This window comes from Bubalus kerabau, chromosome 12 (assembly GCF_029407905.1).
Source record: "Bubalus kerabau isolate K-KA32 ecotype Philippines breed swamp buffalo chromosome 12, PCC_UOA_SB_1v2, whole genome shotgun sequence".
Taxonomy (NCBI): Eukaryota; Metazoa; Chordata; class Mammalia; order Artiodactyla; family Bovidae; genus Bubalus; species Bubalus kerabau.
Window position 1 is genome coordinate 91,141,102 of NC_073635.1, and position 20,112 is coordinate 91,161,213.

Sequence of the window (20,112 nt, forward strand, 5' to 3'; positions counted from 1 at the left end):
GTTGTAGTATGAACTACCTTTCCTTTTTTGCAAACCAGTTTAATAATGTGCACCTTGTGTATGCTTTGGAGAAACTCGGGAAACTGAGTCAGTGACTGAAATGGCCCAAGATATCACCTTAGATACCGTCTTCATCTAAAAACAAAACAGGGGCTTCCTGGTGGTCCAGTGGCTAAGACTGGACACTCCTTAAGAAGGAGGCCCAGGTCCCATCCCTGATCAGAGAACTAGATCTCCCATGCCACAACTAAGAGTTTGCCTGCCACAGCTAAATATCTGGCTTGCCTCAATGAAGGTTGACCTGGCGCAGCCAAATAAAAAAACAAATAAATATTAAAAAATAAAACCAAAGGAAAGGAAGGGTATGGTTGTTGTACATATTTACATCTTAGCTTTCCCTATTGATAAAAAAAAAAGAGTTTCACAAGACTGTCATCCTTCTATCTGGTATATACAGAGAATTCTTTTGAAATGAGATTTCTCTTGTAAATGTGACTCAGAAGAGCCGTCTTGAACTTGGGTTTCAGAGATGATCATGTGTCCTCTTAAAAAAAAATAGTTAATTAAGTCCAACTAATTCTCATGCTGAAGGGGTATATTTTGGGGTGGCATTTGCTCCCCTTCACTTTGGATGTATCCCAGTTTGTTTATGCAGTCATCTATCGAAGACATCCTGATATTTGAAAGTTTTTAGCTATTAGAAGTAGAGCTCCTGTGTATAATTGTGTGATAATTTTTGGACACTTTTTCAAAGCTGTTTACTAAGTACTAGACATGTAGTGTTCAGGTCACAGGTGAGCCTTGTTTAGCTGAGGAAAAATCCAGCTAAGTTTTTCTGTGACATGTGGGATCTTCCTGGGTAAGGGATCGAACTTGAGTGTCTTGCATTGTCAGGCAGATTCTTTACCACTGAGCCACCAGAGAAGCCCTGCCCCCCGCCCCCCTTTTTGAGTTTACTGATCTAATAGGTGTGCAGTGCTACTTTACTGTTGTTTTAGTTTGTAATTTCCTAACGATATATGATTTTGAGTATTTTTGATATGCTGATTTACTATCTGTATATTGTCTTTGGCCAGGTGTTCAGATTTATACATTTTAAATGAGGTTGTTTGTTCCAGATTTTTTGGTATAGTTGGAGTACAATCAGAAGTAGATTTTTTTTGGAACACCTTTGCTTTCTCCATGATTCAGTGAATGTTGTCAACTTGATCTCTACACTTACGGTAATAAAAGAACCGTTGCTATTTAGAAGCGGGGGCTTTAGGGAGGTCATTAGGTCATGAAGGCTTGGCTTTGCCCTCATGAACTGAATTAGTGCCTGCTCATGCTTAGTCGTGTCCGACTCTGTGACCCCATGGACTGTAACCTGCCAGGCTCCTCTGTCCATGTGGTTCTCCAGGCAGGAATACTGGAGTGGGTTGCCATTTCCTGATCCAGGGAACATTCCCTACACAAGTATCAAACTCAGGACTCCTGCATTGCAGGAATATTCTGTACTTTCTGAGCTACTAGGGAAGCCCATGAACTGGATTAGTGCCCTCATAAAAGAGCCCAGGGCACTCCCTTGCCCCATGTGATGTGTGGGCACAGCAAAAAGACAGCCATCTACAAACCAGGAAGAATGCTTTCATCAGAACCCAATCCAATCTTAGACTTCCAGCTTTCAGAACAGTGATAAATAAATGCTTATGTTATAATTACTATAGCAGTCCAAACAAGCTAAAACAATCATCAACATAATGTTCAGATATCAACAGACTTTTCACCAGAAGACTATACATCAAAGAATGTGTTCTGTTTGATTTCACTTGTGTAAAATTCAGAAAAAGACACAAGTTATGTAGAGTGCTAAAAATAAAGATTCATCTAACTTGAGGAATACTGACTCAGAAAGAAGATGAGAAGTTTGTCTGATGTAGTGTCGGTCTTCTACTCAGTTTAGAAGTTTGGTCATAAACGCATTTTTACTTTGAAAAAATTCAATAAATTGTAAACATGTTTTGTGCACATTTTGAATGTGTACTGTAAATGTTTGAAATATATTAAAAATGATACTACTTTTCAAAGAAGCAAAACTTCCTTTGAATATGAAATCAGTCTCTTTGTCTACTGAAGGCAGAACATATTAGTTTGCGAGGGCTGCTATAACTAACGGAGAAGGCAATGGCATCCACTCCAGTACTTTTGCCTGAAAATTCCCATGGACGGAGGAGCCTGGTAGGCTGCAGGCCATGAGGTCGCTAGAGTCAGACACGACTGAGCGACTTCACTTTCACTTTTCACTTTCATGCGTTGGAGAAGGAAATGGCAACCCACTCCAGTGTTCTTGCCTGGAGAATCCCAGGGACGGGGAAGCCTGGTGGACTGCCGTCTCTGCGGTTGCACAGAGTCGGACACGACTGAAGTGACTTAGCAGCAGCAGCTATAACTAAGTACCACAGACTGGGGTGGCTTAAACGAAAGAGACTGATTTCCTTCCAGTTTGGAGGATAGTAAGTAATTCAAGATCAAAATGTTAGTAGGGTTGGTTTCATTCTGAAGCTTCTGTCTGGCTTATAGACAGCCATCACCTCCTGTGTCTCTCACAGTCTTTCCTGTGTGTATGTTCTAATCTCCTTTCTTAAAAAAGATACCAGTCATCTTGCGTTAGGATGCACGATTTGAGCCGATTACAATTTAATTTCCTCTTTAAAAACTATATCTACAAATTCAGCCATATTCAGAAGTACTGGGAGTCAAGATTTTGATATAAATAAACTTTTCAACCCATAACCCAAAGTGAGATGGTAATAGGTTGTGGCACAAAGTTATGATAATTGTGTGGAAGAAATTGTGTTAAATTGGATTAAACAAATATTACGGGTAACAGAATATGGCATGAGTATCGATGGCAGACATCAGTATTATGATGTAGACTTACCAATGTATGAAGGAAAATATTGACACGGAATCTAAAGAAGAAAAGCACCAGAAACCAGTTGGGCCCCATGGCAAATCTGCATTGTACCCAATTGTTATTTCTCCAGAGAACTCATTTAGTGCAAAATACAAGCTAACAAAGCAATTACTTAATACTCACCTATATGTATAATCTCTTAAGGAAATGGCACCAATCTACAAATAATATAAATCCTGCCTGCATTATTCAGCAGAAGAGCCATGACATTGATGCTCTTTCTAAAATGGCTCTTCCTTCAAAGATATGTAGACTTCTGTGTTATACATTTATTTATAACCATCAAAACTCTGCTTTCTTATTTGGGCAATCATGTGCCAAAACTAGACTTATGATTCATAAATGACAAAGAAAAAGGAAATACCAATGACCAGAAAAGTGTGGATATTTACTATTTTAGGTACTATTACTTATATAATTCATTGAGTCATTTAGGTGGATGATAAGGAATATATTGAATGCCATTCTCTATGATTCTTTACTTAATGACTCATAGCTCCCATTTATTGATGACTACCCAGTCCATGGATGTACAAAGTGTCAGAAACGACTGAGCATGCACACAAACACACAGACATGTATGGAGAACAGTATGTTCCATAGTGCATACTTTCTGTTGCATAATCCTCAAAATAAACCTGCCCATATAAGGAATCCAGTTTGACAAAAAAAAAAAAAAAAAAAAAAAAAAAAAAAGATGAAGCCCAGAAATATCAAGAGACATTGTCCAGGGTGCATGGATCAAAATTGTTAAAGCCAGAATGGGAATTCAACAAGTTGACTCCATAGCCCATGTTTTTACCAGTGAATTCTACTCAGTTCAGTTCAGTCACTCAGTCGTGGCCGACACTTTGCAACCCATGGACTGCAGCATGTCAGGCCTCCGTGTTCATCACCAATTCCTGGAGTTTACTCAAACTCATGTCCACTGAGTTGGTGATGCCATCCAACCATTTCATCCTCTGTCATCCCCTTCTCCTCCCACCTTCAATCTTTCCCAGCATCAGGGTATTTTCAAATGAGTCAGTTCTTTGCATCAGGTGGCCAAAGTATTGGAGTTTCAGCTTTAACATTAGCCCTTCCAATGAATATTCAGGATTGATATCCTTTAGGATGGACTGGTTGGATCTCCTTTCTGTCCAAGGGACTCTCAAGAGTCTTCTCCAACACCACAGTTAAAAAGCAACAATCCTTCAGTGCTCAGCTTTCTTTATAGTCCAACTCTCACATCCATACATAACTACTGGAAAAATGATAGCCTTGACTAGATGGACCTTTGCTGGAAAAGAAATGTCTCTGCTTTTTAATATGCTGTCTAGGTTGGTAAGTGTCTTTTAATTTCATGGCTGCAGTCACCATCTGCAGTGATTCTGGAGCCCCCAAAATAAAGTCTGTCACTGTTTCTACTGTTTTCCCATCTTTTTGCTATGAAGTGATGGGACCAGATGACATGACCTTAGTTTTCTGAAGGTTGAGCTTTAAGCCAACCTTCTCACTCTCCTCTTTCAGTTTCATCAAGAGGCTCTTTAGTTCTTCTTCACTTTCTGCCATGAGGGTGGTATCATTTGCATATCTGAGGATGTTGATATTCCTCCCAGCAATCTTGATTCTAGCTTGTGCTTCATCCAGCCCAGTGTTTCTCATGATGTACTCTGCATATAAGTTAAATAAGCAGGGTGACAAGATACAGCCTTGACAGACTCCTTTCCTGATTTGGAACCAGACTGTTGTTCTAACTGTTGCTTTCTGACCTAGATATAGATTTCTCAAGAGGCAGGTCAAGTGGTCTGGTATTCCCATCTCTTTCAGAATTTTCCACAGTTTATTGTGATCCACACAGTCAAAGGCTTTGGCCTAGTCATTAAAGCAGAAATAGATGTTTTTTTTTCTGGAACTCTCTTGTTTTTTCAATGTTTTTCCAACGGATGTTGGCAATTTGATCTCTGGTTCCTCTGCCTTTTCTAAAACCAACTTGAACATCTGGAATTTCATGGCTCATGTATTGCTGAAGCCTGGCTTGGAGAATTTTGAGCATTACTTAACTCGCATCTGAGATGAGTGCAATTGTGTGGTAGTTTGAGCATTCTTAGGCATTGCCTTTCTTTGTGATTGGAATGAAAACTGACATTTTCCAGTCCCATGGCCACTGCTGAGTTTTCCAAATTTGCTGGCATACTGAGTGCAACACTTTCACGGCATCATCTTTTAAGATTTGAAATAGCTCAACTGGAATTCCATTACCTCCACTAGCTTTGTTCACAGTGATGCTTCCTAAGGCCCATTTGACTTCGCCTTCCAGGATGTCTGGCTCTAGGTGAGTGATCACACCATTGTGGTTATCTGGGTCATGAAGATCTTTTTTGTACAGCTCTTCTGTGTATTCTTGCCACCTCTTCTCAATATCTTCTGCTTCTGTTAGATCCATACCACTTTTGTCCTTTATTGTGCTCCTCTTTGCATGAAATATTTTCTTGATATCTCTAATTTTCTTGAAGTGATCTCTAGTCTTTCCCATTCTATTTTTTCCTCTATTTCTTTGCCAAGGAAGGCTTTTTTTCTGATCACCGAGGAAGGTTTTCTTATCTCTCCTTGCTATTGTTTGGAACTCTGCATTTGAATGGGTATATCTTTCCTTTTCTCCTTTGATTTTCACTTCTCTTCTTTTCTCAGCTATGTGTGAGGCCTTCTTAAACAACCGTTTTGTGTGTTTGCACTTCTTTTTCTTGGGTATCATCTTGATCCCTGCCTTCTGTACAATGTCATGAACCCCCGTGCATACTTCTTCAGGCACTCTGTCTATCAGATCTAATCCCTTGAATCTGTTTGTCACTTCCCCTGTATGATTGTAAGGGATTTGACTTAGGCCGTAGCTGAATAGTCTAGTGGTTGTTCCTACTTTCTCCAATTTAAGTCTGAATTTAGCAAGTGAATTTGGCAAGTGGATTTGGATAATATTTGTCACCTCTTTTTTTTTTTTTTTAAGTGAACCACTTTCTCTACTCTTTTGAGATTTGTTTCAGTGTTGCATGAAGAATGATGATGTCAAGATTCTTGGTTAAGTCATGTTCCTGGTTTTAGTTTCAAATTTTCAAAATAATTTGCAGGTGACCTTAAACCACTCATTTTGTGTCATTCATCCAGTTAATTTTTAGGATGAAGTATCTGACCTCCAAGATCACTTCTAGCTCATAATCTCCCCAAATCTTGATTCTTTTGGAGAATTTAGAGCAATTTTGCTATTTGCAGAAAATTCAGGATAGCTCTGTAAAGCACTTTAAAAAATGGATCTCATTCATACATTTATTCATATATCTATCAATTTTTTTTATAGTTAAGTATCTCTAGTATAAAATGTATTTAACCTTGACTCTCTTCCTTGCTCTCTTCCTGTTTAACACGCGCGCACACACACACACATACAGACACACACACACACAATGCTTTCTTGTTTTAAATTCCCTTTTTCTTGAGGGAGTGCAAGTTAAGTTATAATAATCTGGTGCCAATGAGTTTGCCTTATGTAGCTTCTCCATAAAAGGTGAGAAGGAACTAAGGAGTCTGGGATCCTTGGGCACTGAAGAGGAAAACTTTGCCTGAGTATTATTCTCTCCATGATTTCCCAGCAAAATTGAGGTAGTACAAATGGGAATTTGTGAACAATCTTGGTTTCCACTCAGATTCTTTAATCTGCTAGCTATCTTTAATGTCTGAGCTTACCAGAGAAGCACCAAGAATACTGGAGTGGATAGCCATTCCTTTTTCCAGAGGATCTTCAGGACTCAGGGATCAAACCTGGGTCTCCTGCATTACAGGAAGACTCTTCAGTCTGAGCCACCAGGGAAGCCCCTACTATCCATATTTTGTGGAGAAACTGAACCTCAGAATTATTTTACTTAGTTTTTTTTTTTATTTTACCCTTCAACACAGAGATCGTACTGATCACGATCACAAAACTGTTAATAGGTAAAAATTCACAGCTCGTCTCAATTTTTTGACTGCCTTATCAGAGACAGGCGTCGTGCTAGGAATTTCCCTATGTTGTCTGCAATCCCCGTACCTCACTGGAGACAGCAGTTTCCTTTTTCTACAGATGAACTTTGAAACTGAGAATCCTTACTTTTCCAAAGACAGGCAGTTAATTATGGTGCAGAGTTAAGATTTTATTTCCACTCTAACTGACATCGAAGTTGATGCTCTACTGACTCCAAAAAGAGCCTGAAAAGAGTTCACTGATGAATTGTTCTACTACAATCAACTTCTCCACCAATGACCTCTACTTGTACTCATTCTCCCTAGACATTTCTCTGTGATCTGTACTTTGGAGGCACCTGGGATCTCTTCAGCAGCCATGAGATGCATAGGGTGTGCATTGCTGTGTTTGGCCGGAAAGATAATGCTTATTAGAACTAAAGTACAATATAAAAGAACGTGACCGAACAACATTGCATAATGCAAACCAAGAATGTTTTCCTGAGGTCCAAGGTGCTTTCCTGAGGCAGGCATTATACCATGTGAAGATGGGAGAGATTATACCCATGACATTAAGGATACTGGTCATGTAATGTTATCAGAAGACATTCTTCTAATTAACCCTCCTTAACTTCCCTTACTCCTGAGATATTTCTATAATTTTAATTATAATGTGTTTCATCATTATCTGGATAGTTCCTTGGGGAGATGCTCTCAATGTGTGCAGTGTTCAAGATTCTATTATAAATAGTGAGGAATTATCATCGTTTTCTTGTTGCTGCTGAAGGTAGGTCTGCAAATTTTATACTCTTTGCAATAGAGATTAATGCAGTCACATCTTTAGTTTTTAGCCCTTTTTTGAAGAAGAGACTAAGACCTTACTTGTGGACCTATTTGTTATCACAGTGTTTTATTTTCTGGAATTATATACTTGGGAAATATTACTATTTATATTAATAGTTGATATAAAAATTCATAAGAATATCTTGCTACCATAGGGACTTACAAGAATTTTTGCTTTTTAGGTTTTGCCTTTTATATCTTCCCTACAAACCCAGTGATTTCCACATTGTGTTTTAAAATGTATCTGAATGGAATTGAAAGTATTGTGTCTTTGGGAATGATTGTTATTCCCAGTTCAGTCACTAAGTTGTGTCCTACTCTTTGCCATCCCATGGACTGTAGCATGCCATACTTCCCTGTCTTTCACTACATTGAAGAAATAATTATACCTTTGCTGTATTGTGTGTGTGTGTAAAATTCCTGAAAAGGTAATGAAAGTGATTTTTAAAAATTTCTAAATTATACATTCTATATGCTTAATTGCTTTAAAAGATGATGCACAGTTATTTAATAAAGTGGCTCTCTATGAGAAGTTACTTCGGTCATCTGGCCCTAGGACTATGGGATCATACCATCCTTATAGCAGAATGTAAAGAGGAACTAAAAAGCCTCTTGATGAAAGTGAAATTGGAGAGTGAAAAAGGTGGCTTAAAGCTCAACATTCAGAAGACGAAGATCATGGCATCTGGTCCCATCACTTCATGGGAAATAGATGGGGAAACAGTGGAAACAGTGTCAGACTTTATTTTTTTGGGCTCCAAAATCACTGCAGATGGTGACTGCAGCCATGAAATTAAAAGACGCTTACTCCTTAGAAGGAAAGTTATGATCAACCTAGATAGCATATTGAAAAGCAAAGACATTACTTTGCCCACAAAGGTCCGTCTAGTCAAGGCTATGGTTTTTCCAGTGGTCATGTATGGATGTGACAGTTGGACTGTGAAGAAAACTGAGCACCAAAGAATTGATGCTTTTGAACTGTGGTGTTGGAGAAGACTCTTGAGGGTCTTGGACTCTCAAGGAGATCCAACCAGTCCATTCTGAAAGAGATCAGGCGTGGGATTTCTTTGGAAGGAATGATGCTAACTAAAGCTGAAACTCCAGTACTTTGGCCACCTCATGTGAAGAGTTGACTCACTGGAAAAGACTCTGATGCTGGGAGGGATTGGGGGCAGGAGGAGAAGGGGACGAGAGAGGATGAGATGGCTGGATGGCATCACTGACTCGATGGACGTGAGTCTGAGTGAACTCCAGGAGTTGGTGATGGACAGGGAGGCCTGGCGTGCTGCGATTCATGGGGTTGCAAAGAGTCGGACACGACTGAGCGACTGAACTGAACTGAACTGAACCTTGAGAGGCATAGAGGACCAATGGTGGTCCAAGAACTCTGTTTTTCAGGCTCTATAGCCATGTCAAGCTCTTCTGGTTCATCAAGCATGAATTATCAAAAGGATAACTTTTCCCCTTTTTTGGATGATAATCAAACTGCATTTTAAATGTAGAGAAATAGAATATTAGAAAAAGTTATCAAAGAGGCAGTAGTGATATAAAGTTGTTGAGTGTACCCCTAGAGTTCAGTTAATTGGTTTGCATTTCCGTCTGGCCAGTTTGCAGATGTCGGATCCAAGGAGAGCCTCTTAGTCTGTCAGTGCTTCAGTTTTCTCATTTTTTAGAAAGATATGCTAATTAGAACCTCTCTCATGGGACCTTTATTTATAAAAGATTGTGTAAGGATTCAACAAAAGTTAGCTAATATCTTACCTTTTTTAATAGAGATTTTATTAGTTATGGACACAGTAATGCATTCTATGAAGCTGATCTGGAGATCAGGATGCTTAAAAATCATGTGTGAATATCCCTGAATGTCTACAATATATAACAACTAATGTAGTCAGTTTGAAGTGTTCTAAAATGAATGAGACAAACTCTACTATCACAGAGTTAATGATTGATTATGAAAAGTGGAAGAAAACCCACATATCACACAAGAAGGGAAATTGGAGAAGTAGTATTACTTTGTTTCTTAGGTGCCTTGATGATTTTTTATATATTTTATACTTAGTTGCTGGTGTTGTTCAGTCACTAAGTCATATTTGGCTATTTGAGACTCCATGGACTACAGCATGCCAGGCTCCTCTGTCCTTCACTATCTCCTAGAGTTTGCTCAGACTCATGTCTGAGTTGGTGATGCTATCTAACTATCTCATCCTCTTATAATTAGTTGTACCAATAATCCAAATCAAACTCTGTTAATTAGGTAATTATGGGTTCACCAAGCAGAGGTAAGAGTTTTTATATATGAAAATTCTTGGTCTTAGCTCTATCTCCCAGTCAAAATCAGTAACTCTCATCTGGCTTAGTTTATCCACACTTAGAAGCCAGAAGATCTATGATCATGAAAATACAGGGTACAGGTGAACCCAGACCAGAACTGAAATATCAGTGACTGTTATGTGCCCAAATAATTTTCTCTATGATGTATTTAATTCCCATATGAATAATTTCAGGGGTAGGAAGAGTGTTTACAAAGATTAATCAGCTTCCAAATTGTGAGTTGCTACTAGTTGGAGGGAGCCATGATACAATCGTAGAGTTTATACATTTTTAAAAATAGTTCCTCTTCTAACTTTTTGTATTTTCATTTTCCTCAATATTTTTACATAACTGGCTACTTGCCCATAACTGAAAAGTCACATCCTCAAAGTCACATCCTCAAATGTCACATCCTCAAATGCACTACTCTGTGTGCATTTGCCTCTTCTTATTTCTGTGTTTATCAGCATGCTCCTTTTTCGTCTCACAGTAGTTCTATTCCCTAAATTGTCTCAGCATGCTTCATTTTCCTCAATATTTTTACATAACTGGCTACTTGCCCATAACTGAAAAGTCACATCCTCAAAGTCACATCCTCAAAAGTCACATCCTCAAATGCACTACTCTGTGTGCATTTGCCTCTTCTTATTTCTGTGTTTATCAGCATGCTCCTTTTTCGTCTCACAGTAGTTCTATTCCCTAAATTGTCTCATTTCTGTATTTTTCATTCACTCTTTTTCAAGAAGAATCAATTATGATGCAAACCAAAATCTCGTGTAGCTTGTTCAATTTCATATTGCAAAACTTAGACTACTTCTAGATATAGTAAATAATAAATATAATATAGCAAATATATTTGACATAATATTGGTTTTGATGTTTGTAAATGAATTATTATAAGCAATTATAACTACAGACCATTTTATGTCATAATATTCCCTTCAAGCAATGTTATTATGGGGATCTTATATTCCCGAGATGATGTTAATCCTACAGATGCATCCCTAAGTACTCAGAGCAGTTTACTTCTCAGAAGACTTATCTAGGGAAGTGTATTAAACAGAGAAAACATTCCTTGTGGACATTTTAATTGTAATGACATTGAATTTGAAAATAAATAATTATACATATAATGGACTTTTGCTGAAAAGCAGTAGAATCTGAAATAAGACAATAATTTTAAGAGCATGGCACCTGAATTTTATTTTATATGTATATAGAATTTATCTATTGATATAATTTTGATATGGTGATTGATCCACTTGTGGTTTACTTTTCTGAGATAACTGTTAAACTGATACAGTCTGTGTTGTTAAATACCGCTTACCTCATCCTGCAAGCAGCAGTAATCAAGCAAGTGAAATATATAGCTAAATAAAATAAAACATGACTAGGGTTTTCATAAGTTGAAAGCTTTTTACATCATATGCTGGCATAGTGTAGAAAAGTATGTCATTGACTAGATTGTAAGACCAAGGTTTAAAACAATCCTCCCATAAAATTCCGTAGATAAGAAGATATCTTCTGGACTTCCCTGGTGGCTCAGTGGATAAGAATATGCCTACCAATGTAGGGGACATAAGTTCAATCCCTGGTTGGAGGGAGATTCCACACGCCATGGAGCAGCTAAGCCCGAGAGCCACGACTACTGAGCCTGCGCTCTAGAACCTGTAAGCCACGACCATTGAAGTCTGCTCACCTAGAGTCAGTGCTCCACAACAGGAGAAGCCCTGCAGTGAGGAGCCCACACACCCCAACCAAGAGGCGCCCAACAACAGCCAAAAATAAACAAATGCATTTAAAAAAAGGATATCTTCCAAGTCATAGGGAAATGAGTAAGTTAATATTACATGTGCCTTTGTATTAATATAGACAATGAAAGGCAACCATCATACACAAAAATAGTATTCAATGGCATTTCAATGATTCACTCTTATTACTTCCCTGGTCAGCACAAAGTGGTTGTCTGACCTTATTGAATATTTACATTTATGAGTCTCAAGTCATTTCCTATAAGACAATATGTTTAAATGGATTTGGTCATTCTCTGATGACTCTCAGTCTAGCTTTACTTCTATTAGCACTCTATGATGTTAGCATCATTGAAATAATTTATCAAAAATAAGTGTCTAATACTAGTAGTATGTGAATGTAATTGTTTTAGAGTTAAGAAACTAATAAATATTGTAATAATTACTTATAAGGCCTATTAAAGGAAATAAATGATTATATACTCTTATATTAAACTTTGTGCAAAGTCTATGTTGATTTTTATATTATTTGAACTAGAATACTGATAAACATGACTCAAAATTTTCAAGAATAAAATAAATCCATTCATTTCTTTTAATTTGTCCATAGGCAATGCAGACTGGGTCTAAGTGAAGGCAATGCCAAATTTCACAGATGTGACAGAATTTGTTCTTCTGGGGTTGACCAGTCATCAGGAACTTCAAGTTCTCTTTTTTGTGGTGTTTCTAGTAGTTTACATGATCACTCTGATAGGGAACATTGGTATGATTATTTTGATCAGCATCAGCTTCCAGCTTCAGAGCTCCATGTACTTTTTCTTGAGTCATTTGTCTTTTGTGGATGTGTGGTTCTCTTCCAAGGTCACTCTGAAGATGCTGGAAAACTTACTATCAGGGACAAAAACCATTTCCTATGTGGGGTGTTTGGTGCAGTGTTACTTCTTCACAGGCCTTGTCCACGTGGAAGTATGTATCTTGGCTGTGATGGCCTTTGATCGCTACATGGCCATCTGCAGCCCTCTGCTTTATGGCAGTGAAATGTCCAGGACTGTCTGTGCTCGTCTCATCTCTGTGACATACATCTATGGGTTCTCTGTTAGCCTAATCTGCACACTGTGGACATATGGCCTGTGCTTCTGTGGAAACTTTGAAATCAACCACTTCTATTGTGCTGACCGTGCTCTTATCAAGATTGCCTGTGGAGGGGTCCACAGTAAAGAATGCACCATGATTGTTATTGCTGGGATGAATTTCACATATTCCCTCTCAGTGGTTCTCATGTCCTATACCCTCATCATAGCGGCCGTGCTGCGCATGCGCTCTGCCGATGGCAGGAGGAAGGCATTCTCCGCGTGTGGGTCCCACCTGACAGCTGTTGCCGTGTTTTATGGGGCTCTCCTCTTCATGTATCTCAGGAGGCCCACTGAAGAGTCTGTGGAGCGGGGGAAGATGGTGGCCGTGTTTTACCCCACAGTGATTCCCATGCTGAGTCCCATGATCTACAGTTTGAGGAACGAAGATGTGAAAGAGGCGGTCAACAAAGCAAACGTCAAGGCAAGCTTGAGGCAGTGAACCTGCAGTACATAATTCCGGGTATGCCGCTTCCTGTTATAAATGTCCAGGCATATAAATAACCCTGTTTAAAATAGACTGTATACAGGCAACACAAATATACTAAGAGGTCCAGTCTAACACAGTGATGGTTTACCCCATGAACGGACTCTCAGGACTAAGCCTCCTTTATCTACATATGCAAACATTCTAACCCTGACCTATTACTGTTAGTCCCAGTGTATGTGAAACTGTGCCAAGTGTGGTGATCGGATAACTCATAAACACATTTGGATAAGCACACGTTAAACTGGAGTTATCTTTGTAAGACTTGAATATGCTTTCTTAGGATATTTTCTATATATAATTGCTTTTCACTTGTTTTATAAGTAATATATAATTTCATGAGAAAAAATTAAGACTTCATCACTTTTCCATGAATATAAACGTTGCTGGATCCTCATTTACCAAAAAAGCTTTCAATAACATTCATACATGCATGGACTCTTGAAAACAAACATGTATTCAGAATCTTCAACTAGTGTCATGAATCAATCAGAAGGTTAACTCTCAGTATGTATTGCTCTATAATTAACAGTATTTGTATTTCAAACAATCTGTTGACTCACCGTAATTGTACTCTTTGGTTTGGATTTTGTCTAGTTGTTTTTCTCTTCATTAATTTAAATAGGTGAAAAATTTCTGAGTAAAGCCTATTATGTCCTTCTCATAGTTTAAAAAAATGAAGCAATATGGATTTTTGTCATTTAAAATCTAACTTTTGATCAGAAGAATGTCCTGTTAAACATTTCATTGCTATGATGAAGGTATTGTTTGATTCCAAAGTCTTGTCACTAACATTACATTCTTAGGTCTGTATTTAGCTCCTTAAGTCTGATTACACATTTACAATTCAATTTATGTTGATTGGTGTCCACTTAATCTACCTTCATTCTTAATATAAGTGGAATGCATTTTTTTGTCCTTGTTGACTCTTGCTAATAATACCAGCATAAAAGCAAATCGGAAGCAGAAGCAATTTCTCATGAGTGAGTTTATTCTTGTTTAAGGGCTAATCCAATTAAAAGGGCTGCACAACTGAACGTGTGGAGAAAGACTCTGAGAAGTAACAGTTACTTGTGGTAGTATCACGGGAAAGATGGATTCATTTAAGCACAGAAAGTATTGTTACTCAGGCTAATGTACTAATTGCCCACAAGCCACATTCCCTCAGATTGGTTCTGAGAAAAAGCAGATGGTGGGAGGAGAGTTCTTTTTCATAACTTTAGGTTCTAAGTAGGAAGAAAAAGTACTATTTGATTAGTATTGGAAACTACATTAACAAAGGTTTTTTTTTTTTTAAATGTTTTTAAATCACCCAAGTTTACTTCTAACAAGTTGGCGTCAAGTATGAAATGATAGGCTGCTCAAGAAACAATCGTACGGACAGAAATCATTATAACTTCACCCTTTAAAATCACATTTTCTGTGATCCTTATGGCAGACATATTCCTCAGTGTCCACTATTTTATGTTTTATTTTATAAGTAAAACCTTTGTCATCCAGCTGCTCACCACGTCCCATTGCCCCCGTCAGTGGGAGACAGAATGCTTCAAGTCTTGGCAATGAGCCATCCGTAGAAAGTGGTGCCTGAAACCTAAAGATCACCTTCTCTATGTTAAAGCCATTAGATACGGACTGTATTCTCTTCCTTCCCACTTGAAAATGTTGCCACTGAAATGATCACTTTTTACACAAAGATGGAAACCACATATTGAGGGTCTAATTGCCTTTCCCAAACCCCTTAACTCATACTGCTGCCTGAGAAAGGAGTAAATTACTTTATTAAGTCACTGCATCTTGGGAGTTCACTTAGCTATAGTGCTATATTTGCTCTTATAATACTTTCCATAAATGTATCCTTGGCACTTCACCTCTGCATCTTACCACTCAGTAGGATGATTTTTACCTGAGAATGATCAAGTTTCTTTGAAACTATTCTGGTATTGAGAGAAGGGCATCTTGTCTTCTGTCTTAACCAGAAGGAGAAAAACTCAAGGTTCTGATCTATATTAGATATTAGGTTATATATCTCTTTGTCCTAAGTACTTGATGAGTCCTTGGGCTTGTTATGACCTTTAAGAGTCCAGTTGTCACATTAACTGGTTTTGGATCCCTTTTGACCCGTCATCTAGGCCATTTCGCCAACCTTTTTAGGTATTTACAAGTATCTTTCTTAAGCTAAGGAAATCTCAGCTATTTTTTGTCTGCACTGTGCTTGCAGGTGTAGATAAGGTGTGTTTTCACCATACATTTGAGTCAGCACATCTTTAACTGTCCTTACTTATTAGTGGGGCTTCCCCAATGGCTCAGCAGCAAAGAATCATCTGCAAGGCAAGAGACATGATTTCAATCCCTGGGGGAACATCCCCTGGAGAAGGAAATGGCAACCTACTCCAGTATTCTTGCCTGGAAAACCCCGTGGACAGAGGAGCCTGGTGGGTTACAGTCCATAGGGTCACACAGAGTCGAAGACAACTGAGCATGCACACACTTACACGCACTTATTCTGAGTGAAATTGTTCCCCCAAAAGATGTGTTAAATTCCTAACCTGAAGAACTTCAGAGTTTGGTTATAGGATATTATTTGGATGTAGGGTTGTTGAAGATGCAATTGTTAATATGAAGTCATACTGAAGTACGGTGGACTGTTAATCCAGTGTGAGTGATGTCCTTACAAGAATGAAGGAATTTGGACACAGATGTAGAGGGAAGATGACCATGAGAAGACAGCAGAGACTGGAAAGATGCTTACAAGACAAGGAATGCCTGGGACCATGAGCAGCTGGAAAAAGCAAGGAAGGAACCTCCCCTAGAGCTTCATAGAGAGCCTGGTTCCGCCAATACCTTGACTTCAGACTTGTAGGCTCCAGAACTGTGAGAAAATAAATTTTTGTTGTTCTAAGTCAATGAGTGTGTGGTCCTTTGTTAATGCAGACTGATGAAACTAATATATTTCTTTAAGTAATTTTTAAATGTTAGAACTTTGGTTTCACTTTAGTTTTTCTTAGTGTCCCAGGCTATCATCCTTTCTGCTCTGGGAGCTCTTCAAATGTATCTGAAGTTTCCTTGGTAAACCTGTGGTTTTGCAGCAACCTCCCCTGAATCCAGTGTGCTACCCAGAAGGGGCACCAGATTCCTTTTCAAAGATTCACTGACCTTTAAACCCTTCTCACATTGCCAATCTCAGGTCCAGCCCTTACTCTGTAGTTTACTATAGAAGCTTGCTGCTGTGCTTTTAACTATTTAAATTATACTTTTGGAATTATTTAAAAAATAGCAATAACAAAGATGTTCTCCTCTCTTGAGTTTTATCTTGGGCAATGGACAGTCATGATTCCCAAGATTAATTTCTCTGCAACTGTGCTCCCTGACCCCAAAAGAAGTTGATTTAAGAACTTGAAAATCAGGATTGCAATTCATTGCTTCTCTTCAGAATTTGTACAGTTTACATCCACTTAGAACACCTTGCTGCTGCTTTAATAATGGTGTTGAGGTTAGGTGAGGCATAAATTAAAATAAAGTTTAATATAAATAATTTAACATGGCAATATTGATGTCTTCACATAAATGTGAAATCTAATTTAACAATGAAATGTTTACTAAGATAACTTGGATAAAATAAGCTAAACTGTTTCTAAATAACTTCTACAATCATTTTTTTGCCAGTATTTTCCAAAATAGCAGACTATTCAGCATATTCAGGAATGTTTTTGATTTTGCCCTATGAGAAGAGCTCACAATATCACCCACATGGTAGACACCAAACATTTGAATCTGAATTAAAAAAAAAATTCCAGTTGATGGTTTAAGTGGATCTTAGATTGCATCACTTTACGACCACCCCAACATAGAATAATATTCCTGACATCTGACAGCAACTACATTTATAACTTGGTTTTAAACTACTGCTTCCTGTCAAACCATTGTAATTTCTTCAAATCCCGAAAATATAAAAGGATCTTAAGCTTTGCTGAGGGAATATAGGTATGTCTGCATTTTTGTTTTGCTACAGAAAAAGAGAGTATGACTTTCCAAAAGCTGACCCTGATTTCCAGATCTGCATGTCGAAAAATGACATCTTTTCAAATAACACGAGAACCATGGAATTACAGAGAGTGACTGCCAGTGAATCTAGTGGGAGTCAGAAGCAGAGAGGAATGATTTTTAGCAGACAGGGTGCAGTTGAGGAACAGCTACTGCCTGGAATGACCTGGGGATGGACAAGAAATTTACTTTACCACCTCCCTTTTTCTGTCTCCACCATGTATAAAATAGAAACATTTTTTAAAGCAGTGGCTACATCTTATTATCAGTTGAATAGAAACTATCCAGGTCAAAACTATCAAGTGCCACAGATGCAAATAGTAGCAATTTATTAAAAATGTGCATTATAATCTTTTAAACCTTTTATCTTATAATTATATGAAAAATAGAACACATGTGCAAAGTCATTTTGCTCATATAAAAATGGTAGAAATAAAATTAACCTATCAAAGATAATAAAAACAACACATCTGTGTGTGGCATAGTTCCAAGACAGTCAGTGTTACAAGATACATCTTAATGTTTATTAGAGACAGGAAATAACATTTTTCAGAGTCTTTCCTCAAGGCATTTTTTACCTCTTGGTTCCTCAGGCTGTAGATCATGGGATTCAACAAAGGAATGACTATTGTGTAGAAGACAGAGGCCATTTCGTCTGTGTCGAGGGAATGGTTTGATTTGGGCTGCAGATACATGAAGATCAGAGTCCCGTAGAATATAGTGACAGCAGTCAGATGAGAACCACAGGATGAGAATGCTTTGCGCCTCCCTTCTGCAGACTGGACTCTCAGGATGGCAGCCGCAATGTATAGGTAAGAAATAAGGACCTTGGTCAAAGAGCTGATCATGTTGAATCCAGCAAAGATAAAGATCTCTTTGAGGCTGTTGTCTGAGCAGGCAAGGGCCATCAAAGGGACATCATCACAATAGAAGTGATTAATAACATTGGGGCCATAGTAGATCAATCGAAAAGTAACAGCTGTGTGGAGGAAAGCAACAGAAAAGCTGTATCAGTAAGGGCCTGCTACCAGTTGCATGCACACCTTTTGGGACATGATCACCATGTAGAGAAGAGGATCGCAGATGGCCACAGAGCGGTCATAAGCCATGACTGCAAGAAGGAACGTCTCCAAAATCAGGAAGTTCAGGAAAAAGCCCAGCTGTGCGCACATGCATAGAGAGATATGGACCTGTGCTTGGTCAGGAGGGTCTCCAGGAACTTTGGGGCTATTGATGAGAAGTAAGAAAAGTCTACAAAGGCCAGATTACTGAGAAAAAAGTACATGGGTGTGTGAAGGTGAGGATCCAACCGGATTAAGGAAATGATGCCAATGTTTCCCACCAGAGTTAGAGAATATACCACTAAAATGAGAAGAAAGAGAAGCATTTCAATCTCTCTCTGGACTGGAAAACCCAAAAGAATGAGTTCCATCACCCTGGTAATATTCTCTTCAGTCATGTGTTCTGGTCTTTGAACTGCTGAAAAGAGACAAGTTAAAGACAGATAAGTTATCAGGAGTAAGGAATTGTCATCAGATGCCAAAACATGTGTGTTTTAACTTGAGAAATTATTGCTCATTGAAGCTGAATAAGTGAAGTCACTCAGTCATGTCCGACCCTTTGCGATCCCATGGACTGTAGCCTACCAGGCTCGTCCATCCATGGAATTTTCCAGGCAAGAGTACTGGAGTGGGTTGCCATTTCCTTCTCCAGGGGATCTTCCTGACCCAGGGACTGAACCCAGGTCTCCCGCATTGCAGGCAGACGCTTTACTGTCTGAGCCACCAGGGAAGTTCCCCAGAAGTTCTGAAGCAGAATATCAGAACAAATAAATATATCCCCTCTCAAACTCTCCCGTCTGACTATTTATAATTTTCTGAAGCCAAAAATTGAGGTTTAATAAAAAAAATGTTTATAAATATATGTAATATTTTAGGTTTAGATTTTTAGTCATATTAAGTAATAGAATAAAGACATTTTAAAATATCCTGCTCCCATATTTACTTCTCAGTGGAGCAAAACTTTAATATGGAACATTTTATTTGTTTTAATAGACATTTATTTTAACAAATGTTCATTATGCTAAATATAATACAAAGCTAAACAGGATATTCCATGGATAGAAAAGTGGAGGAAATTAAATATTTCTATTTGTGAATTAGGCAAATTTTGGATTCATATGTAATTTATTCATTTTCAAATACTATTTTCCAAAAGTGAAAAAGCACACTTGTAGTTATAATACACATATGTTAAAAAGTAGAGTTCTTTATAATCATTTACTCAATGGACTTGAGTTTGAGGAATCTCTGGGGGACAGCGAAGGACAGGGAAGGCTGGCATGCTGCAGCACATGGGGTCACAAAGAGCCAGACACGACTGAGTGAGTAAACAGCAACAAATAGTTTTATGTTAATTATTTTCAACACATAATCAGGAATACTTTCTAAATTATTGGTGTAACATTATTGGTGTTACCAATTTTTAGTGATTTTTTTTGCCCGGGGAGCCCTAATGCGGAGAGGCCCAGCAACTGCCTGCAAAGGCCTCCCATGGCTGTTTGCTTCCTTCTACCAGAGCTAGCTGTGCTCTCCACTTCGGTTTTTCGCAAGCCAGGGCTCT

The 20,112-nt window shown here is 38.3% G+C and overlaps 1 protein-coding gene and 1 pseudogene across 5 annotated transcripts in view; one reads left to right on the forward strand and one right to left on the reverse strand.

Annotated features, from left to right (window-relative positions):
- LOC129624802 (olfactory receptor 5M9-like) overlaps positions 1-19,345 on the forward strand; it is a 37,570-nt gene extending 18,225 nt beyond the window's left edge. For 2 of the 5 annotated variants that reach the window (XM_055543105.1, XM_055543106.1), the window contains one exon: positions 11,591-16,027. In XM_055543105.1, the coding sequence (XP_055399080.1) occupies positions 12,472-13,404 (933 nt within the window). In that variant the 5' untranslated portion in view covers positions 11,591-12,471 and the 3' untranslated portion in view covers positions 13,405-16,027. The other 3 variants (XM_055543103.1, XM_055543102.1, XM_055543104.1) reach the window with 3 other exon arrangements.
- LOC129624264 (olfactory receptor 1038-like) lies at positions 17,937-18,949 on the reverse strand (annotated as a pseudogene).
- Positions 19,346-20,112: the final 767 nt, after the last annotated feature.